At 39.7% G+C, this 26,680-nt stretch overlaps 1 protein-coding gene across 1 annotated transcript in view; it reads right to left on the reverse strand.

Moving 5' to 3' along the window:
- The window catches only part of USH2A (usherin), a 939,490-nt gene that overhangs the window by 535,792 nt on the left and 377,018 nt on the right, over positions 1–26,680 (reverse strand). Inside the window, exons 22-24 of the mRNA XM_069544562.1 lie at positions 9,809–9,935; positions 5,216–5,317; positions 2,740–2,919 (exon numbers count right to left, since the gene is read on the reverse strand). Of these exons, the coding sequence (XP_069400663.1) occupies positions 2,740–2,919; positions 5,216–5,317; positions 9,809–9,935 (409 nt within the window). The remainder of the gene's footprint in view (positions 1–2,739; positions 2,920–5,215; positions 5,318–9,808; positions 9,936–26,680) is intronic.

Consider the following 26,680-nt stretch of genomic DNA (forward strand, 5'->3'; position numbering starts at 1 on the left):
CAGAATGTTGGGCTCTGGGTGAGTAACCACACCGTTGAGGTTGTCCAGGTCATTAAGATCTTTTTTTGTACAGTTCTTCTGTTTATTCTTGCCATCTCTTCTTGATCTCTTCTGCCTCTATTATGTCTTTACCATTTCTGTCCTTTATTGTGCCCATCTCTGGATGAAATGTTCCTTTGATAATTCCAATTTTCTTGGAGAGATCTCTAGTCTTTCTCTTCTGTTGTTTTTCTCTATTTCTTTGAATTTTTCACTGAAGAAGGCCTTCTTGTCTCTCCTTGCTATTCTCTGGAACCCTGCATTTAGTTGGGTGCACCTCTCCCTTTCTCCCTTGCTTTTCACTTCTCCTTCCTCAGCTATTCGTAAAGCCTCCTTCGACAACCACTTTGCCTTCCTGCATTTCTTTTTCTTTGTGATGGCTTGCTTGCTGCCTCCTATATGATATTGTGAACCTCTGTCCATAGTTCTTCAGGCACTCTGTTTACTAGGTCTAATCCCTTGAATCTATTTGTCACCTCCACTGTATTTGTAGGGGATTTAAGTCTTACCCAGCTGGCCTAGTCATTTTCCCCACTTTCTTTATTTTAAGCCTGAACTTTGCTATGATAAGCTGATGATGTGAGCCACAGTCAGCTCCAAGTCTTGTTTCTGTTGACTGTATATAGCTTCTCTATCTTTGGCTACAAAGAATGTAATCAATCTGATTTCAGTATTGACTGTTTGGTGATGTCCATGTGTAAACTTGTCTCTTGTGTTGTTGAAAAAAAAAGTATTTGCTATGATCAGTGCATTATTTTGACAGATTTATGTTAGCCTTTACCCTGCTTCATTTTGTACTCCAAGGCCAAACCTGCCCATTACTCCAAGTATTTCTTAATTTCCTACTTTTGCATTCCAATCCCTTATGATGAATAGGACATCTATTTTTGGTGTTAATTCTAGGAGGTCTTTTAGGTCATAGAACTTTTAGGTCATAGTCATCAGATCATAGAACTGATCACTTCAGCTTCTTCACCATTGGTGGTTGAGGCATAGACTTGGATTTCTGTGATGCTGAATGGTTTGCCTTGGAAACAAACTGAGATCTTCTGTCTTTTTTGAGGTTGCACCCAAGTACTGCATTTCAGACTGTTTTGTTGATTATGAGGGTTACTCCATTTCTTCTGTGGATTCTTGCCTACAGTAGAAGATATAATGGTCATCTGAGTTAAATTCACCCATTCCCATCCATTTTAGTTCACTGATTCCTAAGATGCTGATGTTTATTCTTGCTATCTTCCTGCTTGAAGTGAAGTGAAGTGAGAGTTGCTCAGCCATGTCTGACTCTTTGTGACCCCATGGACTATACTGTCCATGGAATTCTCCAGGCCAGAATACTGGAGTGGGTAGTGGTTCTCCAGGGGATCTTCTGAACCCAGGGATTGAACCCAGGTCTCCCGCGTTGCAGATGGATTCTTCACCTGCTGAGTCACCAGGAAAGCCCATTTCCTGCTTGACCACATCCAATTTACCTTGAGTCATGGTCCTAACATTCCAGGTTCCTATGCAGCACTGTTCTTTACAGCATTGGATTTTACTTTTATCACAGACACATCCACAAGTGAGCATCATTTCTGCTTCGGCCCAGCTGCTTCCTTCTTTCTGGAGCTATTAGTAATTGTCCTCTGCTCTTCCCAAATAGCATATTGGACAACTTCCAACCTGAGAGGCTCATCTTTTGGTGTCTTTTTTTTTTTTTTGTCTTTTTATACAGTTCATGGGGTTCTCATGGCAAATATGCTGGAGCGGTTTGCCATTCCCTCCTCTAGTGGATCACGTCTTATCAGAACTCTTCACCATGACCTGTCTGACTTGGGTGACCCTGCATGGCATGGCTCATAGCTTCATTGAGTTATACAAGCCCCTCTGCCATGAAAAGGCAGTGGTCCATATACAATTAAGACTATTACAGTTTTACTAAAATGTAACTATTAACAATAAGTTGCACTGACATAAGAGAAAATCTGGCAAATGACAGTGATGAGAAATAACAATGAAAAAGTGCACTAAGTATGATATTATTTAACTTTCTCTTCTGAAGGTAGTTTAATGAACTTAATAACTAACCAACTTAGCCATAAAAGTAGCAAGCAATAGTGGGCTATTATTGAAAAACAAGCCATGTTTGGTCAAGCCACCATATTCCCTTCCAATCCTTACCCTGAGTGGCTGCTAGACAGAGACTGTAGGTTGGGGTTATGCTGGGGACACTTCACCTCCCCTTCGCCACAGCCTTTGGAGCAGCGGCAATGATGATGGTTACATTCTCTAGCTCTCCCTTAAGGACCTACTTACCCCATTATATAGCTGAAATTTTACTCTTAGGAAAACTCCTGCTCTGTCTAATGGGATACAACAGATATACAGATTAGCCTGACAAAACAAAATTCCTTTGAAATATCTAAGTAAAACTATATTCTAAGTAAAACAATGGACTTACAAATGGACATTAGTGTCACTATCACATGTAAACTCAAAACTGTCAGAGATCTTACACATGAATATGTATTTATGAATCTTACAATTTATATAATATCTTCAGACATTGAAAATATGTGGATGGGCATCATGGCATAACTAGGTGTTTCTGCGACAGTAGGTTCGTATGAGGTTAAAATAATCAGATCAGGGGAGACTAAATTATACCAAAAATAGAACATACAAGTTAAGCAGTGACCAACGTCTGTTTTAGACTCTTACCTGTCCCTAGAAACTGGGCTCCCTCTTGGAGTGAAGCGGGGCATCCCTCCCAATCATTATGCACATTGGTTTTCTCTTCAGAACTCTGCCAAACCAGACGCTCCCAAGTTGCAGAGGGATTAAAATTCTTCATAAAATACACATCCTTGAGACAGCCCACAAAACCCTTTTGGACTATGTCTGCAGGGGTTGAAAGATATCAAGAAATATGTACTGTGAGAAATTTTTTTCAAGCAATTAATTTGATGTGCCATTAAAGCAAAAGAAAGGGGCTATAGGTCTCACTGCCTTCTTCCTATAAACTTCTTACTAACTCACATAAACACCCATGCCAAAAGCTACAGTAAATGCTAATAATTGGTATGCCATGCTCTGGTTTAGAGTCATCTTATCTGGAGAAAGATATTTGCACAAAAACTTTGGTTTTATAGTAATAGTAAGATCATTGCCTCTTGAATTAACAAGGAGATTTCATCTGCTTCTGATCTTAAAAATAAAAGTGCAATTCTGGTTGGTTCAGTTCAGTCGCTCAGTCGTGTCTGACTCTTTGAGACCCCATGAATCACAGTACGCCAGGCCTCCCTATCCATCACCAACTCCCGGAGTTCACTCAAACTCATGTGCATTGAGTCAGTGATGCCATCCAGCCATCTCATCCTCTGTCGTCCCCTTGTCCTCCTGCCCACAATCCCTCCCAGCATCAGGGTCTTTTCCAGTGAGTCAGCTCTTTGCATGAGGTGGCCAAAGTATTGGAGTTTCAGCCTCAGCATCAGTCCTTCCAGTGAACACCCGGGATAATATAACACATTTTAAAAGCAAGATTTAAAGCAAGTCTATCTATACAATCTATATTTTATAATTTAGTACCCTCAGCATTATGAAACCAGTCTGCTATACAAGTAAAGCAATGTGTGTGCTTAGTCACTCAGTCATGTCCAGCTCTTTGCGACCACATTGACAATAGACCACCAGGTTCCTCTGTTCATGGGGATACTCCAGTCAAGAATACTGGAGTGGGTAGCCATTGCCTTCTCCAGGGCATCTTCCCAACCCAGGAATGGAACCTAGGTCTCTCATATTGCAGGCAGATTCTTTACCATCTGAGCCACCAATTTTTAGGCATAACTCCCCAGACCAAATGTGGGGCTTATGAACACAGTAAATAGGGTGGTCATAAAGGGTTGGGAAAGAGAAAAAGTGAGCAAATAATAGAATTAGAGAGCAAAAAAAAAAAAAAAAAAAAAAAAAGTAGAGAGGGCAAGAAGGCACCTGAAGCTGAGGTCACATTTTATTTAAGCAAAGTCCTTACAAGTGAGTGCAAAGCTGAATTCTCAGCTTTTGAGTTCACGACCTGATCTTAGGGAAGGTATTTACCAGTGATCAGTGTTTCACAAAGTCAATTTATATGCACAAGGTCAAAGGATTTATTTATAATGAAGTGATGTCCTCTACGAGAAGGGTAGTTGGTACTGGGGTATGCTCTCCTCCTGGTTCCTATATATATACCAGAGCCAAGAAGCATGTGTATGTGTGTGTGTGTGTGTGTGTGTGTGTGTGTGTGTGTGGCTCAGCTGTGTCCAGCTCTTTGTGACCCCATGGAATGTAGTCTGCTAGGCTCCTATGTCCATGGAATTGTCCAGGCAAGAATGCTGGAGTGGGTTGACATTTTCCACTCTAGGGTATCTCCCAAACCAGGGATCGAACCCGTGTCTCTTGCATCTCCTGCATTGGCAGGCAGATTCTTTACCACTAGTGTCACCTAAGAAGCATGCTTGGTGGGAAAATAACTCTCTTTCAGTGTGTGTGGGCGCGCGCGTGTGTGTGAATGCTTTCAGGAGACTTCACCACCAGTCTAGAGTGACCAAATGAAAACTCTCCACTCTCTACAGGTATTTTTGAGGAGGTAACAATAATAAGTCTTGAGGATTTAAATATATCCCTCTCCAAAATTCAAAGTTTTTCATACCTTTGATCCCCAAATTATAAAACTTTGACTTAAATTAGTATAATTTTTTTCAGCAAAAGTTTAATTACCTTTGATATATCAAGAACTGGGTTCTAAGAATTTAAATACAAGTAATACATGGTTCCTTTAGAAAATAAGAGATCTAAAGGAAATTGTTGACATAGTAATGTAGGAAATACAGCACGAAATAGAAAATAATATAATTATCCATTCTTTAAAATGATATAGTTTGATTTTATGCTAAATTGTGGTGATGGTGGTGTTTATTCACTAAGTCATATCTGACTCTTTTACAGACCTATGGACTGCAGCCTGCCAGGCTCCTCTGTCCATGGGATTTCTCAGACAAGAATACTGAATGGGTTGATATTTCCTTCCTTAGAGGATCTTCCTGACCCACAGATAGAACCCACATCTCCTAAACTGCAAGAGGATTCTTTACTGCTGAGCCACCAGAAGAGCCCCAATTATGGAGACAATATATAAATTATATGCTTTCCCCATACTCACCAGAATCCTTTCTGAGGATGGTGTAACCCTGTGGCAGCCCACCCACAAACACTCCTGTGTTCTCTCCAATAACAGTACCACCATCCAAGGTGGCTGAAGAGCCTGTGGATGGAAAAGCAGATGAGAACTTCAGCTTCAGCAGGACAATCTATTCTACAGATTCAACAAATGATTAAACCCTTCCTTGTGCATCGGGATGCACCTCCCTCTTGGTTCTCTGCTATTGGTTACTCTCCTTCACTGGTTCTTAATCATGATCCCAACATCTTGATGCTAGAATAACCCAGACCTCCTCTGTTCCCAGATCTCCTCACCACCTGCATAAACACCGTAAGTCCTCTAAAAGGATGAAGAGAGAGCTAGACACCTGTGAGAACTCTGAAAGGGCCTGGGTCCCTCCGTGTGCTGCATACCAATGCAAATCTCCTGTCAAAATACATACTACCTGGCTCTTTCCAGAAGAGTTTTGCTAAGCCCTAATGTAGAGCATGACTCTGAGGTTTGGGACTTGAGCAACTGGAAGAATATAACTGGCATAACTAGGGTGGGCAAGCTAGTTGGAGAAGCAGATTCAGAGAGAAATGTTAGAAATTTAGAAAAGTTAGAAATTCCTAACTAACTCCATCATTCTTTGTGAGAATGGCATTTTTTTTTCCCCAGAGCCCTAACCACTCTAATTATCCCTACTTATATCTGGGACTGTGGCTTTAAATACATCCTGAGCTGGTAACTCCCCATTTTTATCTCTAATCTGGAACTCCTCTCTAAATGTACTGGGATCCAGGACTCAGCGTGATATTTCCACTTGGATGCCTCATAGGTACATAACACTTAACATGTTCAAACCAAACTCTGGACATTTCTCTCTGAATCTGCCTCTCCAACTAGCTTGCCCACCCTAGTTATGCCAGCTACATTTTTCCAGTTGCTCAAGTCCCAAATCTCACAGTCATGCTCTACATTAGGGTTTAGCAAAACTCTTCTGGAAAGAGCCAGGTAGTACGTACTTTAGTCTGTAGACCATACAGCCTCAAGCAGTCATAGACAATACATAACCAATGAGTACAGTCATTTCTAAAAAATTTTATAAAAACCTTTCCAGCCTCCTCCCACTAGGAACTACAGGGGCTTCTCCTAATCCTCCATCTTAATCAGCTTGGGGAAATGTTTCTTAAGATTGGGGTTGAATCTCTTCTAGTCCTGACACCAGTCATATACTCTAGGCTATAATTACCTCACGACTGTAAAGAACCCTCTGCCTCCAAGTCCTAAAACAGTTCAAATAGTGAGGATCTCTAACAAATCTAAAGAGGTTCTTGTCTCTGGGACCTATTCCCTTTCCTTTAGGCTCTTTGAGAGATACATGCCTTTTTCTCCCTAGTTCCTCTGTCTCCACCCATTTATTAGCGACGATTACTATTGCTAATTTTCCAAAAGGGAGAAATAATTCTTGAATTTCACAGTGTCATCAAAATAAACAGCCAATTGAATTAAATAACCCTTTGGCATCTTTTATTTGTTCTGTCTTTGACAGTTCTAGAGATGGTTTTGGAAAAACTGATCATTTATCCCTATTGAATCAGTCTCCACCATCCTTATGGGCAAAATCTCCAACTGACGTTGGCAAAATTCACAGCATGCGCCCTCCCATCCAGATTTAAGTAGATACTTCAAAATCTCTTCCCAGAATTAATCAATACCCTTTACGTATAGAAACCCTTCAAGGCATATAGTCTAGGACAGAAGATTATAAGGCTCAAGGCTTTATTATCTGCATACTAGTTCCTGTAATGATGCTATTTCATCTGTGAGAAAACCTAAGGGCAGAGTGGAGGTTTGTCCAGGACCTCAGCATGGTTACTCCCTGACCCACTAATGTCCCTAACCTTCAGATGTTCTAACATCTATTCCTACTGGAAGCAAATTCTTTACTGCAATTGATTTATTCAGTGAATTCTTCAGTATTCCACCTGATGAACTAGCCAGCATCTTTTTACCTCTACTTGGGAAGAAAAACAGTTCACCTGGACAGTAATGCTTCAGGGTTTTACTGAGTCCTTCTTATTTCTTGTAAAACCTAAAGGTTGATCTAGATGATATAAAGTTCCCTATGGGTCTACTTTGTTGCATGTGTGAATGATTTGCCTCTTTGATCTTAAGCCTGCTCACAGGAAGATAGGAACCATTTACTAAAGCTGTTAGCCTTAAAGGGACATAAGATCACCAAAGAAATATTGCAGTTTGCCCAAAACCAGGTTTGATATTTAGGGCAACTGATATCAGAACAAGGGCTACACTTACATCTAGACACACTTAATAGTGATTGAGGAACCTATTTTACTGTCCAAGTACTTCAACAAGTCTGTGCTGTTTGGCAGTTTTACAACACTTTCACTGTGCTTACCACTCTCAATTCTGCGGTTCAGCTGATTACAGTAATCACATTATTAATACTCATCTGGCAAAATTAGTAGAGGTCCTCCAAGTACCTTGGCCCAAAGCATTGCTATTGGTCCCTCTAAATCTCAGATCCACACTTTTTGGAACTCAAAAATTCTCACCCTTTGAAACAATTGCAGGACACCCAACACATTTGATTCCTGCTTTTTTTTGGCCTCCAACGGAAAAAGGAGAGATATTCCAATAATACAAAGACCAAATTTCTCCTATTAAAAATAACCATGTTTTGTAGAGCAATCTTTTTATACTGTGCTCTCAAGAGATGAAGACTTTCCAACCTGAAGATTTTATCTATTGGAAAAGATACCTCCAGAAGAACCTTTTTCAACCTCACCAGAGAAGCCCCCATCAGGTATTGCTAAGCAAGCCTTGTGCCATGAAAGTCCAAGGAATAGATTCCTGGACTCAGGTGACACGCCTAAAGAAAGCTCCAAATTCTGAAGGCAGCTCAAATAATCTGGTGATATTAAAGTAATTATTTCCCATAACTAAAGCAGAAGATGACATCTGATGAGGCAACTTCCTGAAGATGGTTGAACCAGGTCTGTTGGAAATTTATTGCTAAACATTGGTGATGATATAATGCTTCAGATCGTCTCCAGTGTCCATGATCTTGATAATATAGAACAAGGACTGTAGATACAAACCGTCTGAGAGTTCTCCCTTCTACCTGCCCTTGCTACTCAAATATGAACTCAGTAGTTTTCCAAACTGTGCTATTCCCCTCTGATGTGAGACATCATAGCCAGGAAAGGTAGTTCCTGAAGTTAAGGGAAAAAAAGCCATTGAAACTAGAAAACCTGACTCTTGATCAGTCATACTCTGAAAGAGAAATCTTGATCAAGGGAGGGGAAATATAAAAAATAACAAAAAGAAACCTCAATTAAATAGATCTGGAAGGCCAGAAAGAGGAGCTCTCATGTGATGAGTCTAACAGGAAGAAGACTCTTCTTTCTTGGCAATGACTTGGCCAATGAAAAGACACATGCTTGTTTACTTCAGCCCTTCAAACTTCCCTTTTCCACTCTATAAAAGAGTTTATCTTCCATTGCTGTATGGGGGCTACATATGGCACCAAGATTGCAACCTAGATGCCCATCGACAGATGAATGGATAAAGAACTCGTGGTACATATACACAATGGAATATTACTCAGCAATAAAAAGGAACACATTTGAGTCTGTTCTGATGAGGTGGATGAACCTACAACCTATTATACAGAGAGAAGTGAGTCAGAAACAGAAAGATAAATATCATATTCTAACACATACATATGGAATATAGAAAAATGGTAGTGAAGAATTTATTTACAGGGCAGCAATGGAGAAACAGACATAGAGAATGCACATATGGGCATGGGGAGAAGGGAGCAGAGGGTGAGATGTATGGAAAGAGTAACATGGAAACTTAACTACCATATGTAAAACAGAAAGCCAATGGGAATTTGCTGTATGGCTCAGGAAACTCAAACAGGGGCTCTGTATCAACCTAGAGGGGTGGGATAGGGAGGGAGATGGGAGGGAGGTTCAGAAGGGAGGGGATATATGTATATCTATGGCTGATTCATGTTGAGGTTTGATAGAAAACAGCAAAACTCTGTAAAGCAATTATCTTTCAATTAAAAAAAAATTAAAAATATGTTAAAAAAAATTGTAGACTCTGAACTGAAATTCTTTGCTGATTCTGAATAAACCCATCTTTGCTGGAGAAACATCTATTTTTCTTAGGTCCATACTTCCATCTTTGTTCCCCTTAAAATTTATCCCCCAAAGAGTACCTAGAGTGTTAATTTTAAAGAAAGAAGTCATATCATGTCATCCTCCTTTCAAAATTCTCCCATGGCTTCCCTCTTTGCAAGTAAAAGTAAAGCAAAACTAAGTAAGAGCATTTGCAAATTATAAGGACCTGAAAATTACACAAAATTGATACTGATGACTGTTCTTATTGAACCCTGCATAGAAGAGAAAATAGTTACCAAGATTCCATCATTTTAAGAACACCCAAAAAGCAAAATCAACAGCACTTTAGATGAAGAAACAGGTGAAAAAAGAGATGAAGAAATAAAAACACAGAAGAGTATGGAAACATCAGCATATCAATAGAGGCATTCATATTCGTCAAGGAAGATCTTACCTGTGAACAGCCCATCAAGTGTGATTTGGCCCAAACCTTGATGCCTAATAGCAATTATCTCATGCCATTTGCCGTCACTATATTGTTTACCATCATCATTAGTTGTGGTAACTTCCACTGCAGACCCCTTAAGGGAATGAATGAGTGAAAAAAAAAATCAGTGAGTAAATACACATGTTCAGTCAGTTCAGTCAGTTCATTCATTCAGTCACGTCTGACTCTTTGCAACCCCATGGACTACAGCATGCCAGGCTTCCCTGTCCATCACCAATTCCCTGAGCTTGCTCCAACTCATGTCCATCTAGTTGGTGACGCCATCCAACCATCTCATCCTCTGTTGCCCCCTTCTCCTCCTGCCTTCACTCTTTCCCAGCATCAGGGTCTTTTCTAACGAGTCAGTTCTTTACATCGAGTGGCCAAAGTACTGGAGTTTAACCTTCAGCATCAGTCCTTCCAATGAATATTCAGGACTGATTTCCTTTAGGATTGACTGGTTAGATTTCCTTGGAGCCCAAGGGACTCTCCAGAGTCTTCTCCAACACCACAGTTCAAAAGCATCAATTCTTCAGCACTCAGTTTTCTTTATGGTCCAACTCTCACATCCGTACATGACTACTGGAAAAATCAAAAGCTTTGACTAGATGGACCTTTGCTGGCAAAGTAACATCTCTGATTTTTAACATGCTGTCTAGGTTTGTCATAGCTTTTCTTCCAAGGAGGAAGCGTCTTTATATACATGTTACTCATACATATATTGTATATTTGTTAGAAACCACTTTACAAATTTCAACACAATCCTGAGGCAAGCATGTACACATTTCAAACAGAACTCAAAGAAACCACTTTACAAACTTCAACACAATCCTGAGGGAAGCAGGCACACATTTCAAACAGAACTCAAAGTTGATACAAATCATTCTGGCATTTCTCTGATGTACTTCTGCATCACCATGAGACTCAAATCTGAAAAGAACTTCTCTTCAGAATGAAAATCTCTTATAAGTACACTTGGATTTTGAGTAACTATACTCAAACAAAAGGTAATAAATTTTCTATTCTAATATTTTAAATTTGGAGCCAGAAATATAAAAAAGACAAGATTTTGAAACTAATAAAGTACTATTCAAATGATTCTGCTCTAAAGATAGTAAAAACTGTGGCAAGTTAGTTTCTTTTACCCTTACTACACTATGAACACCAAGAAGGAATTAGATTCACATTAAAAATTAGGAACTAGAGATTATCATATTGAGTGAAGAAAGTCAGATAGAGAAAGAAAAATATCATACAATATCCCTTATGTAAAAAATCTAAAAAATATGATACCAATGAGCTTATTTACAAAACATGCTCACAGACTTAGAAAATGAATTTATTGTTGCCAGGGGGGAAGCATGAGGGAAAGGGATAGTTAAGAGACTTTGGGACAGGTATGCACACACTGCTGTATTTCAAATCGATAACCAAGGACCTACTGTACAGCACACGGAGCTCTGCTCAATGTTAGGTGGCAGCATGGGGTGAGAGAAGTTTGGAGGAGAATAGACAGATGTATATGTATGGCTGAGTCCCTTTGCTGTCTACCCAAAACTATCACAACATTGTAAATTGGCTATATGCCAATATAAAATAAAATGTTTAAATTAAAAACTAGTTACTAATACCTTTTACATAAGTATTGTGGTTAAACTTAGTACTCAGTGATTTGTAGTCTAAAATCAAGCATTTGTACTTTTGCTTAAGGTAATAGTATCAGATATCACTCATCCAAGGTAAGGAGCAGCAGCTGTGCTTTGCTGGAGCAGCTGTGAAGAGACACCCCAAGCCCAAGGTAAGAGAAACCCAAGTAAGATGGTAGGTGTTGCAAGATGGCATCAGAGGGCAGACACACTGAAACCATACTCACAGAAAACTAGTCAATCTAATCACACCAGGAACACAGCCTTGTCTAACTCAATGAAACCAAGCCATGCCTGTGGGGTAACCCAAGACGGGTGGGTCATGGTGGAGAGGTCTGACAGAATGTGGTCCACTGGAGAAGGGAATGGCAAAGTACTTGAGTATTCTTGCTCTGAGAACCCCATGAACAGTATGAAAAGGCAAAGTGATAGGATACCAAAAGAGGAACTCCCCAGGTCATTAGGTGCCCAATATGCTATTGGAGATCAGTGGAGAAATAACTGGACTGGAATGGGTGAATTTAACTCAGATGACCATTACATCTACTACTGCAGGCAGGAATCCCTCAGAAGAAATGGAGTAGCCATCATGGTCAACAAAAGAGTCTGAAATGCAGTCCTTGGATGCAATCTCAAAACGACAGAATAATCTCTGTTCATCTCCAAAGCAAACCATTCAATATCACAGTTATCCAAGTCTATGCCCCAACCAGTAACGCTGAAGAAACTGAAGTTGAATGGTTTTATGAAGACCTATAAGACCTTGTAGAACTAACACCCAAAAAAGATGTTCTTTTCATTATAGGGGACTGGAATGCAAAAGTAGGAAGTCAAGAAACACCTGGAGTAAGAGGAAAATTTGGCCTTGGAATGTGGAATGAAGCAGGGCAAAGACTAATAGAGTTTTGCCAAGAAAATGCACTGGTCATAGCAAACACCCTCTTCCAACAACACAAGAGAAGGCTCTACACATGGACATCACCAGATGGTCAACACCGAAATCAGACTGATTATATTATTTGCAGCCAAAGATGGAGAAGCTCTATACAGTCAATAAAAACAAGACCAGGAGCTGACTGTGGCTCAGATCATGAACTCCTTATTACCAAATTCAGAATCAAATTGAAGAAAATAGGGAAAACCACTAGACCATTGAAGTATGACCTAAATCAAATCCCTGATGATTATACAGTGGAAGTGAGAAATAGATTTAAGGGCTTAGATCTCGTAGATAGAGTGCCTGATGAACTATGGAATGAGGTTCGTGACATTGTACAGGAGACAGGGATCAAGACCATTCCCACGGAAAAGATGCAAAAACGCAAAATGGCTGTCTGGGGAGGCCTTACAAATAGCTGTGAAAAGAGAAGCAAAAAGCAAAGGAGAAAAGGAAAGAGACAAGCATCTGAATGCAGAGTTCCAAAGAATAGCAAGAAGAGATAAGAAAGCCTTCTTCAGCGATCAATGCAAAGAAATAGAGGAAAACAACAGAATGGGAAAGACTAGAGATCTCTTCAAGAAAATTAGAGATACCAAGGGAATATTTCATGCAAAGATCAGCTCGATAAAGGACAGTATTGGTCTGGACCTAACAGAAGCAGAAGATATTAAGAACAGGTGGCAAGAATACATGGAAGAACTGTAGAAAAAAGATCTTCATGACCCAGATAATCATGATGATGTGATCACTAATCTAGAGCCAGACATCTTGGAATGTGAAGTCAAGTGGGCCTTAGAAAGCATCACTACAAACAAAGCTAGTGGGGGTGATGGAATTCCAAATCCTGAAAGATGATGCTGTGAAAGTGCTGCATTCAATATGTCAGCAAGTTTGGAAAACTCAGCAGTGGCCACAGAACTGGAAAAGGTCAGTTTTCATTCCAATCCCAAAGAAAGGCAACGCAAAAGAATGCTCAAACTACCGCACAATTGCACTCATCTCACATGCTAGTAAAGTAATGTTCAAAATTCTCCAAGTCAGGCTTCAGCAATACGTGAACCGCAAACTCCCTGATGTTCAAGCTGGTTTTAGAAAAGGCAGAGGAACCAGAGATCAAATTGCCAACATCTGCTGGATCATGGAAAAGGCAAGAGAATTCCAGAAAAACATCTATTTCTGCTTTATTGACTATGCCAAAGCCTTTGACTGGGTGGATCACAATAAACTGTGGAAAATTCTGAAAGAGATGGGAATACCAGACCACCTAACCTGCCTCTTGAGAAATCTGTATGCAGGTCAGGAAGCAACAGTTAGAACTGGACATGGAACAACAGACTGGTTCCAAATAGGAAAAGGAGTACCTCAAGGTTGTATATTGTTACCCTGCTTATTTAACTTGTATGCAGAGTACATCATGAGAAATGCTGGGCTGGAAGAAACACAAACTGGAATCAAGATTGCCAGGAGAAATATCAATAACCTTAGATATGCAGATAACACCATTCTTATGGCAGAAAGTGAAGAGGAGCTAAAAAGCCTCTTGATGAAAGTGAAAGAGGAGAGTGAAAAAGTTGGCTTAAAGCTCAGCATTCAGAAAATGAAGATCATGGCATCTGGTCCCATCACTTCATGGGAAATAGACGGGGAAACAGTGGAAACAGTGTCAGACTTCATTTTTTGGGGCTCCAAAATCACTGCAGATGGTGATTGCAGCCATGAAATTTAAAGATGCTTACTCCTTGGAAGAAAAGTTATGACCAACCTAGAGAACATATTGAAAAGCAGAGACATTACTTTGCCAACAAAGGTCCATCTAGTCAAGGCTATGGTTTTTCCGGTGGTCATGTATGGATATGAAATTTGGACTGTGAAGAAGGCTGAGCACCGAAGAATTGATGCTTTTGAACTGTGGTGTTTCAGAGGACTCTTGAGAGTCCCTTGGACTGCAAGGAGATCCAACCAGTCCATTCTGAAGGAGATCAGCCCTGGGATTTCTTTGGAAGGAATGATGCTAAAACTGAAACTCCAGTACTTTGGCCACCTCATGCAAAGAGTTGACTCACTGGAAAAGACTTTCTGATGCTGGGAGGGATTGGGGGCAGGAGGAGAAGGGGACGACCGAGGATGAGATGGCTGGATGGCATCACTGACTTGATAGACGTGAGTCTGAGTGAACGCCGGGAGTTGGTGATGGACAGGGAGGCCTGGCGTGCTGCGACTCATGGGGTCGCAAAGAGTCGGACACGACTGAGCGATTGAACTGAACTGAAGTGGCTAGGACAGTAAAGCGTCTGTCTGCAATCAATCCCTGGGTTGGGAAGATCCCCTGGAGAAAGAAATGGCAGCCCACTCCAGTATTCTTGCCTGGAAAATCCCATGGACCGCGGAGCCTGGTAGTTTACTGTCCATGGAGTCGCAAAAGTCGTACACGACTGAGCGACTTCACTTTCACTTTTCACTTTCACCATCATCATTTACAACTACTATGATTAGAGGAAAAAAAAAAAACAAAACAGAAAATTACTCTAAACCTTCTAAAGGAAAATAATTTTTGCTTTCTTTGTTAATAAAGTAGATCTCCTTAGCAATAATAGTGTGAGCATCCTCAGTCATGTCCAACTCTTTGCAACCCCATGGGGCTGGAGCCTGGCAGGCTCCTCTGTCCATAGAATTTTCCAAGCAAGAGTACTGGAGTGGGTTACCGTTTCCTCCTCTAGGGGATCTTCCCAAACCAAGGAACGAACCTATGTTTCTTGCGTCTCCTGCATTGGCAGGCAGGTTCTTTACCAGCTGAACCACCAGAGATAATTAACTTCAATCAATACAAAATTTTGAAAACAAAACAAAACCAAAAACAGATTGGATAAAATATTACAAAATAGATGTTTAAATTACTTGGAATGTTTCACCAAATTCTAATTATTTTGCTATACTGGCTTTCAAAACTGATAAAACTGACAGTTGTCTGATGTAATATGCTGATGGTTTAATATCACAAAAGTGCAGTATTAATCACACCATTGTCAGTAAAACATTTGTTTATATTTTTCTAAAATAGCTTCAGCAACATACCCTGTCCATTCTATGCATTTGATTGGCTCCTGTCAGGCCTCATACAGAGCATGACAACATATATGACATACAAGATTTCATATTACCAAAAAAGAGGGTTTAATTTCCCATGAGTAGGGGAGGGTTTGCTTCTCACATGGGCAATACCCCAACTTTTATAGGCAACTCAATCAGCTAGAAATATGACCATTTTGATAAGTTCTTGCATCTTTATAAGTTGACTTTCCATATAACACTTTCTTTCTACATATTCTTTTATTTTCTTCAACCCAATTTCAACATTTTAATATTTTACAAACACACATTTCATTATCGTAGTTTAATAATTAAAACCAGAACTGGTGTCGTGCCCAATTAATGTGCCCTGGTAGCATGCCCATTAGTTTTTCCATTAGTGAATTCAACAATACTAATGGGATTACTAGCATGGGATGCTAATTGGGCGTGACATAAGAAACTGGCTTACTTCTTAGCATACCCTTGCTAATGATGAAATTAATGAGCATTTTATTAAATGCTGTCTCATCAAAGTGTACTTAGTTAGCGTTAAAATTGTTACAAACGATGCTGCATTCTAAAGATCAGGTGTCTGAGTAAGTGGTTCTTCATATTATGTTTGGCAACAATCTGAAGCATTAATAGTTCTCTACATCAGAAATCACACTTATTGGTGACACATTCAAGTACATAACAGATAGCCTCACTATGCCGAAGTTTCTTCATACTTAGGGGAACTCAACAGACTATTTTTTTAAATGATAGTTTAAGATATTTCCCCCACCAATATTAAGAGAATAATTCTGTGGTCAAGTCTGGTGTCAAATCTGGTGCAGTTTGTTATTTCTATTTGGAAAATATTAGACACGTTAAATAGATGCTATTTTGAATTTTTTGAAAGCTTTCACTTTCACCACTTCTCTAACTGAAGTCAGTTGATTATGTGAATGAACATAAAACATTTAAATGAGAACCATAAGTCATTACTAGTCAATAAATATCATCTGATCAAGTATTTCCAAGTTGAAATTAATCTAATAAAAGTGGGAAGACTATAGCCAATTTTTTGAGACAATAAAAAATATACAGCAGTTAAAAAATGGAGTAGTTTTTCTTTAGTGACTCTTAACAATAATTCTAAGTATTCAGTGTATAATATGCAAACATATAAAATAATATAAATATAAAATATATAAAATATTTATATAAATATAAAATATATTTTATAAAATATAAAATATATAAAATATTTATATAAAATATTTATATAAAATATATAAATATTATAAGAAATCTTTTCCCTTTCTCACAAATATGTCTTAACAGAGTGAACTGGATTCATTTCATTGAAGGAATTCTATGACTTTATATAGAATTACATTATTGTGTAAAAATTCATTACTTAAGTTTATTAAGATACTTTTAAAAGAACAAACTACACAATGACTACTGGAGGAGGAAATGGCAACCCTCTCCAGTGTTCTTGCCTGGAGAATCCCAGGGACTGAGGAGCCTGGTGGGCTAAAGTTCATGGGGTCACAAAGAGCCAGACATGACTGAGCAATTAAGCATGCACACACAATGACTACAGGGATTTTGAAACTATGTGTTAGAGAGTAACTTTCAATTCATACAAAACGCTGTTTCCACAACTCAGTATTTAATTATTCTGGACGGATTCAGGAACAGTAATCTGAAAACAACCATTGATATAAGTCAAAGTATCTAACTGACAAAACAAATAAGAACTAAATTAAATTATCATTAAAGAGTCAGAAATTTTATCCTAGAAAATAAGTAATTTTCTTCAATTATGAATACTATTTTACCAATATTTATCAAGCCAGGAAGTCAGCCAATCTGTCAACAGACATGTTTCATTACTTACTATTTTCCAAGGCTCAGCATGTTAAGAATCCGCCTGCAATGCAGGAGACACAGGAGACAAGGGTTCAATCCCTGAGTTGGGAATATCCCCTGGAGAAGGAAATGGCAACCCACTCCGGAACTCTTGCCTGGAGAATCCCATGGACTGCGGAACCTGACAAGCTACAGTCCATGGGGTCATAACGAGGCAGACATGACTGGCTGACTAAGCATGCATGTTCCTAGGACTGTACTGAGCCTCAAGGATGTATTTGTCCAGCCTTCCCTGGACTGTACACTCAGATAAGAAAGACACATTGAGTAAATAACTACTTGTCTGACTGCTAAGTCACTTCAGTCGTGTCTGACTCTGTGCGACCCCATAGATGGCAGCCCACCAGGCTCCCCCATCCCTGGGATTCTCCAGGCAAGAACACTGGAGTGGGTTGCCATTTCCTTCTCCAATGCATGAAAGTGAAAAGTGAAAGTGAAGTCATTCAGTCATGTCCGACTCTTAGCAACCCCATGGACTGCAGCCTACCAGGCTCCTCTGTCCACAGGATTTTCCAGGCAAGAGTACTGGAGTGGGGTGCCATTGCCAAGTAAACTGTTCATTAGATAACCTTGTATCCTTTAAGACACAAGGAAAAGAAAACTAGCTTAAAGTGGTACCTAAATTATTTATAATATAAATATTTTGAATGTCAGTGACAGACATTTAAAACAAACCCTTCAGCTTCTTCAAATCTGGGGTGGCTCTCACTTTGTTCAAGATACCATATTCATAACATACAGAAGACTTTTAGTTGCCAAGGGGGAAGAAAGTGGAGGAAGCAAGGATTGGGAGTTTGGGATTATCCAATGCAAAGTATTACAGGATGAGTAACCAACAAGGTCCTACAGTATAGCACAGGGAATGATATTCAATATCCTGTGATAAACCATAATGGAAAAGAATATTTTATATATATATATATATATATATATATATATATATATATATACACACACACACACATATGGCTTCCCTGATAGATCAGTTGGTAAGGAATCCGCCTGCAATGCAGGAGACTCTGGTTAGATTCCTGGTCAGGATGATGCACTGGGGAAGGGATAGGCTGCCCACTCCAGTATTCCTGGATTCCCTTGTGGCTCAGCTGACAAAGAATCTGCCTACAATATGAGAGACTTGGGTTCAATCCCTGGGTTGGGAAGATCCACTGGAGAAAGGAATGGCTACCCACTCCAGTATTCTGGTCTGGAGAATTCCATGGACTGTATAGTCCAAGAAGTCACAAAGAGTCAGATGCGACTGAGTGGCTTTTGCTTCACTTCACTTCATATGTATAACTGAGTCACTGTACTATGCACAGAAACACAACACTGTAAATCAACTATGTGCTGTACTGCACTCAGTTGCTCAGTCATATCTGATTCTTTGTGACCCCATGGACTGTATACTTCGATTTTTAAAAGTTCAGTTCAGTTGCTCAGTCATGTACAACTTTTTGTGACCCCATGCACTGTAGCATGCCAGGCCTTCCTGTCCATCACCAACTCCTGGAGTCCACCCAGACTCATGTCCATTGAGTCAGTGATGCCATCCAGCCATCTCGTCCAGATGGATCCAGTCCATTCTAAAGGACTTGCAGTCCAAGGGACTCTCAAGAGTCTTCTCCAACACCACAGTTCAAAAGCATCAATTCTTGGGCACTCAGTTTTCTTTATAGTCCAACTCTCACATCCATACATGACCACTGGAAAAATCATAGCCTTGACTAGACAGACCTTTGTTGGCAAAGTAATGTCTTTGCTTTTTAAAAAGCTATCTAGGTTGGTCATAACTCTCCTTCCAAGGAGTAAGCGTCTTTTTATTTCATGGTTGCACCATCTGCAGTGATTTTAGAGCCCCTTCAAAATAAAGTCTGCCACTGTTTCCACTGTTTCTCCATCTATTTGCCATGAAGTGATGGGACCGGATGCCATGATCTTTGTTTTCTGAATGTTGAGCTTTAAGCCAACTTTTCACTCTCCTCTTTCACTTTCATTAAGAGGCTCTTTAGTTCTTCACTTTCTGCCATAAGAGTGGTGTCATCTGCATATCTGAGGTTATTGATATTTTTCTCAGCAATCTTAATTCCACCTTGTGCTTCATCCAGCCCAGAGTTTCTCATGATGTACTATGCATATAAGTTAAATAAGCAGGGTGACAATATACAGCCTTGACGTACTCCTTTTCCTATTTGGAACTAGTCTGTTGTTCCATGTCCAGTTCTAACTGTTACTTCCTGATCTGCATACAGATTTCTCAAGAGGCAGGTCAGGTGGTCTGGTATTCCCATCTCTCTCAGAATTTTCCACAATTTATTGTGATCCACACAGTCAAAGGCTTTGGCATAGTCAATAAAGCAGAAATAGATGTTTTTCTGGAACTCTCTTGCTTTTTTGATAATCCAGCAGATGTTGGCCATTTGATCTCTGGTCCCTCTGCCTTTGCTAAAACCAGCTTTAATATCTGGAAGTTCATGGTTCACGTGTTGTTGAAGCCTGGCTTGGAGAATTTTGAGCATAAATTTACTAGCATGTGAGATGAGTGTAATTGTACAGTAGTTTGAGCCATCTTTGGCATTGCCTTTCTTTGGGATTGGAATGAAAACTGACTTTTTCCAGTCCTGTGGCCACTGCTCAGTTTTCCAAATTTGCTGACATATTGAGTGCAGCACTTTCAAACCATCATCTTTCAGGGTTTGAAATAGCTCAACTGGAATTCCATCCCCTCCACTAGCTTTGTTCGTAGTGATGCTTTCTAAGGCCCACTTGACTTCACATTCCAGGATGTCTGGCTCTAGGTGAGTGATCACTCCATCATGATTATCTGGGTCATGGAGATCTTTTTTGTACAGTTCTTCTGTGTATTCTTGCCACCTCTTCTTATATCTTCTGCTTCTGTTAGATCCATACAATTTCTGTCCTTTATTGAGCCCATCTTTGCATGAAATATTCCCTTGGGATCTCTAATTTACTTGAAGAGATCTCTAGTCTTTCACTATTCAATTTTTTAAAAGGAGGGGAAAAAAACCTGTATTCATATTCCTAACCCAAAAGAGAAAAAATGTAAGACTATATCAAATAGTCTCCATCCCTCAGTTTCCACAATTATTTGTCTGATAATAATACATGGGGATTTCATTAAAAAGTTAGCAAATATGTCCAGGTAACCTGGATAATTTCCTTGGTGGTGAGAAAAAACCAGTCCTGGCTAGCTTAAGCTCATGGACTTATGTATGAAGAGCATCTTGACCCATGAGCATGTAGTGTGATTCATCTGATTATATTTTTTCAAATACACCCTAAGGCAGGCCTATTCAATGAATACCTCGTTTTCTTTTGTATATATTAATTATCACTTAAAATGCAGGTAACTTTTGCCTTGTAGATGGATAGTATTATTCCATGTAAAAATGCACTCTGAAGGCATCATTAAACCCTCTCCATCCCCCTAGTTCTCCAACTGTTTGGCTTTAACAGTTTCATTAATATTTGGTGGGCAAGTCCCAGATTTGTATGCAGGTCAGGATTTGGGTATATAGGGCAAGGACAGAGCAGTGGGGAGTGTCAGTTTTAGTGAGGAGCACTCTCAGGCACTGTCTAAGGGAGGAGGTTAAGGTGTGGGAATCGTGGGTAGTGCCCTGGGAACACTTCCTCGAACTCTGCTATGGTTTATACCAGTCTATCTTATCATGGAGAGGAGATGAAAAAGATGAGATGGAGAGAGTTTTCAAGAAGCCAACCTCAGGATCTGAACAGGAATCATGTGGCTGAGTAGAATTAAGCATTGTTTAACATTTTCACCTTCCATTTCTGCAGAATCTGAAGCTATCACATCCTTTAGAAAGAAATGAAACTCTGTCAAAGAGATGGCAGTCATGCTCCAGTTCTGATAAAACCATTTTTTGATTAATTCTGCGAAGATTGTGCTCTATATGTTTAGAGACTATGGGGGGGCGGGGGGCTGCAAGCAAGGCATGTTTATTAGATACTCAAAACCTGTGAATAAACCTGTAGCCATTGTACTATTATAGCTGTAGCTCCAGGGTTTGAGGGGTCACCTAGAATTACACTCAAAAACACCAGGATGGACGTTTATGAGCACATGACTGATTCTAAGTGTGAGGCAGTGTGAAGCCACCCTGGCACACTACCATGTCCAAGTTTGGCAAGACTCTGTACTTCAGTCTTGGAAGATGGGGTTCCCAAGAGAGGATGGCTGGAGTGGCATTTTGTTTTTCCCTCATTCCTGTGTTTCTAGTGCATAATTGCCTACCACAGTGCTTGGGGTACAATACAGGGTTTGTTTGTTTTTTAAGATTTTTATTTCCTATGCAAATTGGTTGTATATCTACTTATGTGACAGAGGGCTTTTCATTTGTTTGTTTTGCTTTGTTTACAGTTTTTGGCCTCACTCTGTGTCATTAGTTCCCTGAACCTACAGCCCCTATATTGGAAGGTAGCGTCTTTCAGTTCAGTTCAGTTCAGTCGCTCAGTCGTGTCCGACTCTTTGCGACCCCATGAATCGCAGCACGCCAGGCCTCCCTGTCCATCACCATCTCCTGGAGTTCACTCAAACTCATGTCCATTGATTCGGTGATCCCATCCAGCCATCTCATCCTCTGTCGTCCCCTTCTCCCCCTGCCCCCAATCACTGGACCTCTGAGGAAGTCCCAGGATAATACATTTTTAACAATGTTTCATTGAATGAAATAATCTAAATTCAGTGCCAGTTCTATCATTAGATCACTGTGTGACTCTAGTTAAGACACGTCATCTAAAGCAGGGAAGAAAACAATACCTCATGTGGCAACTCCAAGGATGAAGAGACAATCAACGTGAACCCACGTTGTGTACTTTTAAAGCTCTATGAATAAATGTCTATATGATTAAAGTTTTCCCTTTCTGGCTTTGTCTCAAATATACCCTGATAGTAATTTAGGTAGATTTAGGTAGAAATTAGGTAGATTTAGGTAGAAAAAGCAGAACCAGATTTTTTTTCTTTCTCATTGATTATTCTTCTATTTTAATGGATTGTTTCCTTTCTTTTATGTTTTTCCTGATATTTACAAACTAGCAGTCTTTTTTTTTTCATCTTAATCATTCTTGGAGTGTTTTCATTCTATTAGCAATTAACTTCTTTCGTCACAGTTAAAATCAAATATTTTTGTCCATTTATTTTATGGAATCAAGAAACTAATATGACCTATACTGTAACTACCCCCCTCTATTAAACTGACACCTTAGAAACTTTTAAGCCATTCACCTTTCGACCTCTCCTTCAACTCTTGGTAATTTTAGCACCAAACAACTATCAGATTTCTTTTTCCTTTGCTGCCTGTCTCTTCTATGTCAAAGATTCTTTGGCACTGTAAAACACATTTCTATTCAGTCTGTCATTAAATACTTTGGCTGAACTTAATATCCCTAGGTTTACCACTCACCACTGCTTCTCCACTATAGTTCAGATTATTTTTTTTCTTCTGATTTAGAAGCCTTGCTGAAACATTGCCTTCCAATATAGTGCATGGATGACATTTTAATTGAGTCTCTGGACATCAACGAGCATTCTTCTTTCATATTGAAAAACTTGGTCACAGATCTGCTGTATTACTTTGGGAAAATTAATTTAACTCTGACTTAGATTTTCACCTGTAAAATGGGAATAACAAGTATCTACCTTATAGAATTGCTGTGATGTTTAAATGAGATCATGTGTGTGTGCATTTATGTATAGAAAGAACACTTAGAATAATGGATGACACATAGAGGTCCTATAGAAGCACAAGCTTTGCTTAATCTTGCCAGGCATTTGATGAGTCCTTTCAATAAATTCATAATCAAGAAATCTTCTTAAATCAGATTTTCTCTATTTTATATTTCATTAATTTCTCTTATCCATCTTTTACTTGTGCATGTGTTTTTTGCTTTCCTTTTGAATTTCTTCTTCATATTAGTATCCTCCTTAATCTTTGTTTTCATATTTTTGTTATGTATTTTGACCTAGTAATGAATCTCAGCAGTCCCTCTTCTAAGTAATCAACTTAAAGTATTCAAATGAAAAATAATATTTTCAGTTCTGTAATTCAATCAACTTCAGTGTGCTGCTTTTGTTTTCCAAATGCCATCTGCCTTGCCTTCAGAAACAGTTGCTTCTTACCCCTTTCCCCCAGGATGCAGGATGTGCTTAGGTGTTTGCTATTTCTTATTTGCTTACTCATTTACCTATGAGCATCCCTTAAGAAGCTTCAATTCTAGGGGATGCCCAGGAGCCCTTATCAGGCCAGGTGGCTAACAGGCTACTGTCAAAACAGCAGGAATAATCATTTTTTACCCTGGTCTTGCCAGTTGCCAGCTCATGGCTTTACCAGCTTCCTAACCAAGGAAGAGCTCAGTATGCCTCTTAAAGACTTCTGTAGGGTCTGGGGTGGTGCTCAGACACACTTGGCCAGCAGGCCGTGCCTGTTCTCTTCAACATGAGTGGGTCTCCAGGGTGTAGGAAGCTCTTCACCTACAATCCCTTAGATACAAGGGGAAATCTGTGCCTATTTTACCACTATAACAGAAAACACTTCTTTGACAAGCATAGGTCAACAGCTTTAAGCTGAAAACCTGAGAAAAAATGTTTTACACAGCCTTTTCCCTCAATTACTCATGGGCCCAATACAGCACCTAATAGCAAATGCTTACTAAACTTCCTCTAACTAAAGTGAAGACAACTATGCAATAGTTTCCCATTGCCCTTAGACAGTTATGCAGCAGTTTCCCATTTGCCCTGCTTCAAAACTGGAAAGGAGTATGTCAAGGCTGCATATTGTCACCATGCTTATTTAGCTTATATGCAGAGGACATCATGAGAAATGCTGGGCTGGATGATACACAAGCTGGAATCAGGCTTGCAGGGAGAAATATCAGTAACTTCAGATACACAGATGACACCACCCTTATGGTAGAAAGTGAAGAGGAACTAAAAAGCCTCTTGATGAAAGTTAAAAAGGAGAGTGAAAAAGCTGGCTAAAAACTCAATGTTCAAAAAATGAAGATCATGGTATCTGGTCCTGTCATTTCATGGCAAATAGACGGGGAAACAACAGAAGCAGTAAGAGACTTTATTTCCTTGGGCTCCAAAATCACAGCAGATGGTGATTATAGCCGGGAAATTAAAAGACCCTTGCTCCTTGGAAGACAAGTTATGACAAAGCTAGAAAGCATACTAAAAAGCAGAGACATTACTTTGCCAACAAAGGTCCATCTAGTCAAAGCTATGGCTTTTTCAGTGGTCATGTATGGATGTGAGAATTGGACTATAAAGAAAACAAAGTGCCAAAGAATTGATGCTTTTAAACTGTGGTGTTGGAGGAGACTCTTGAGCGGCCCTTGAACAGCAAGGAGATCAAACCAGTCCATCCTAGAGCAAATCAGTCCTGAATATTCATTGGAAGGACGGATGCTGAAGCTGAAACTCCAATACTTTGGCCACCTTATATGAAGAACTGACTTATTGGAAAAGACCCTGATGCTGGGAAAGATTGAAGGTAGGAGGAGAAGGGGACGACAGAGGATAAGATGGTTTGATGGCATCACTGACTCAATGGACATGAGTTTGAGCAAGCTCTGGGAGTTGGTGATGGACATGGAAGCCTGGCATGCTGCAGTCCATGGGGTCGCAAAGAGTAGGACACGACTGAGCGACTAAACTGAACTGAACTGCCCTTAGGAATAATTTAAACCCTTTCATTTGCTTCCCAGATCCTAAATTACTTAGTCTCTACCCAACTTTTCAACCTACCACTGTTCTCTTTGTTATCTACTCTATAACCATCTTAACCTTATTTTAATGCACTGAATATGCCATGTTCATGGCTTAACTCAAACACTAAATATTTGCTATTTGCTCTGCTTGGAAATTTTATTTCAGCTCTTTCCCTCATCTCCTATCAGTATCTCCTCTGGCCTGCCCCATCTCAGACACATTTCCTCTTGAATAGATATACACTTCTATCCTTTTATTTATTGTTTTGTGTCTCAGTTAAATATTACCTTTGCAGAGAACTAAGGAAAGAAAGATCTTGGCATCTGGTCCCATCACTTCATGGGAAATAGATGCGGAAACAGTGGAAACAGTGTCAGACTTTATTTTAGGGGGGCTCCAAAATCACTGCGGATGGTGACTGCAGCCATGAAATTAAAAGACGCTTACTCCTTGGAAGGAAAGTTATGACCAACCTAGATAGCATATTCAAAAGCAGAGATATTACTTTGCCGACTAAGGTCCATCTAGTCAAGGCTATGGTTTTTCCAGTAGTCATGTATGGATGTGAGAGTTGGACTGTGAAGAAGGCTGAGCGCCAAAGAACTGATGCTTTTGAACTGTGGTGTTGGAGAAGACTCTTGAGAGTCCCTTGGACTAAAAGGAGATCCAACCAGTCCATTCTGAAGGAGATCAGCCCTGGGATTTCTTTGGAAGGAATGATGCTAAAGCTGAAACTCCAGTACTTTGGCCACCTCATGTGAAGTGTTGACTCACTGGAAAAGACTCTGATGCTGGAAGGGACTGGGGGCAGGAGGAGAAGGGGACGACCGAGGATGAGGTGGCTGGATGGCATCACTGACTCAATGGACGTGAATCTGAGTGAACTCCAGGAGTTGGTGTTGGACAGGGAGGCCTGGCGTGCTGCGATTCATGGGGTCGCAGAGTCAGACACGACTGAGTGACTGAACTGAACTGAACTGAACTGAACTGAAGGAAAGAAAGAGCCTTTATTTTCCTCACTCATAATACTTAGTAGTGTACTTCTCTTTCATAACATTCAGGAGTATTTTTTAAAAACTAACTACATCCAACCTAGACTGTTTTATAGGGGTATGGTCATATTTAACGTTAGAAGTATTATGGTCTTCAATACTGAGTTCAATAGCACCTGATGGACACAAATATTTGCTAGTGAAGAAAGGAAAAGAGATAGAGATAGGGTGGGGAAGCAAGAAAGAAGGGAGGAAAGAAAGAGGAAGAGAGAGGAAATGGAAGGGAGACAGAAAGACATCATTTTCTCAGGGAATGCAGTTAAAAACTTTAATCCTCATGATAAGGTTGCATATGGTTGTTAAAAAAGCAAGTAAATTATCAGTCAGTCTCTGTAGTTTGAAGGGTCTGCTATTTCAGCTGTGGATAAGTCACATCACTTTTGAAGTTTCATTTTCCTTGTTGTAGAGTGGGAATAATAAAGCACTCATCTGTAAGTTTTTGGTGCGGATTCACTGTGAAAATAT

Source organism: Ovis canadensis, chromosome 12, assembly GCF_042477335.2.
Source record: "Ovis canadensis isolate MfBH-ARS-UI-01 breed Bighorn chromosome 12, ARS-UI_OviCan_v2, whole genome shotgun sequence".
NCBI lineage: Eukaryota > Metazoa > Chordata > Mammalia > Artiodactyla > Bovidae > Ovis > Ovis canadensis.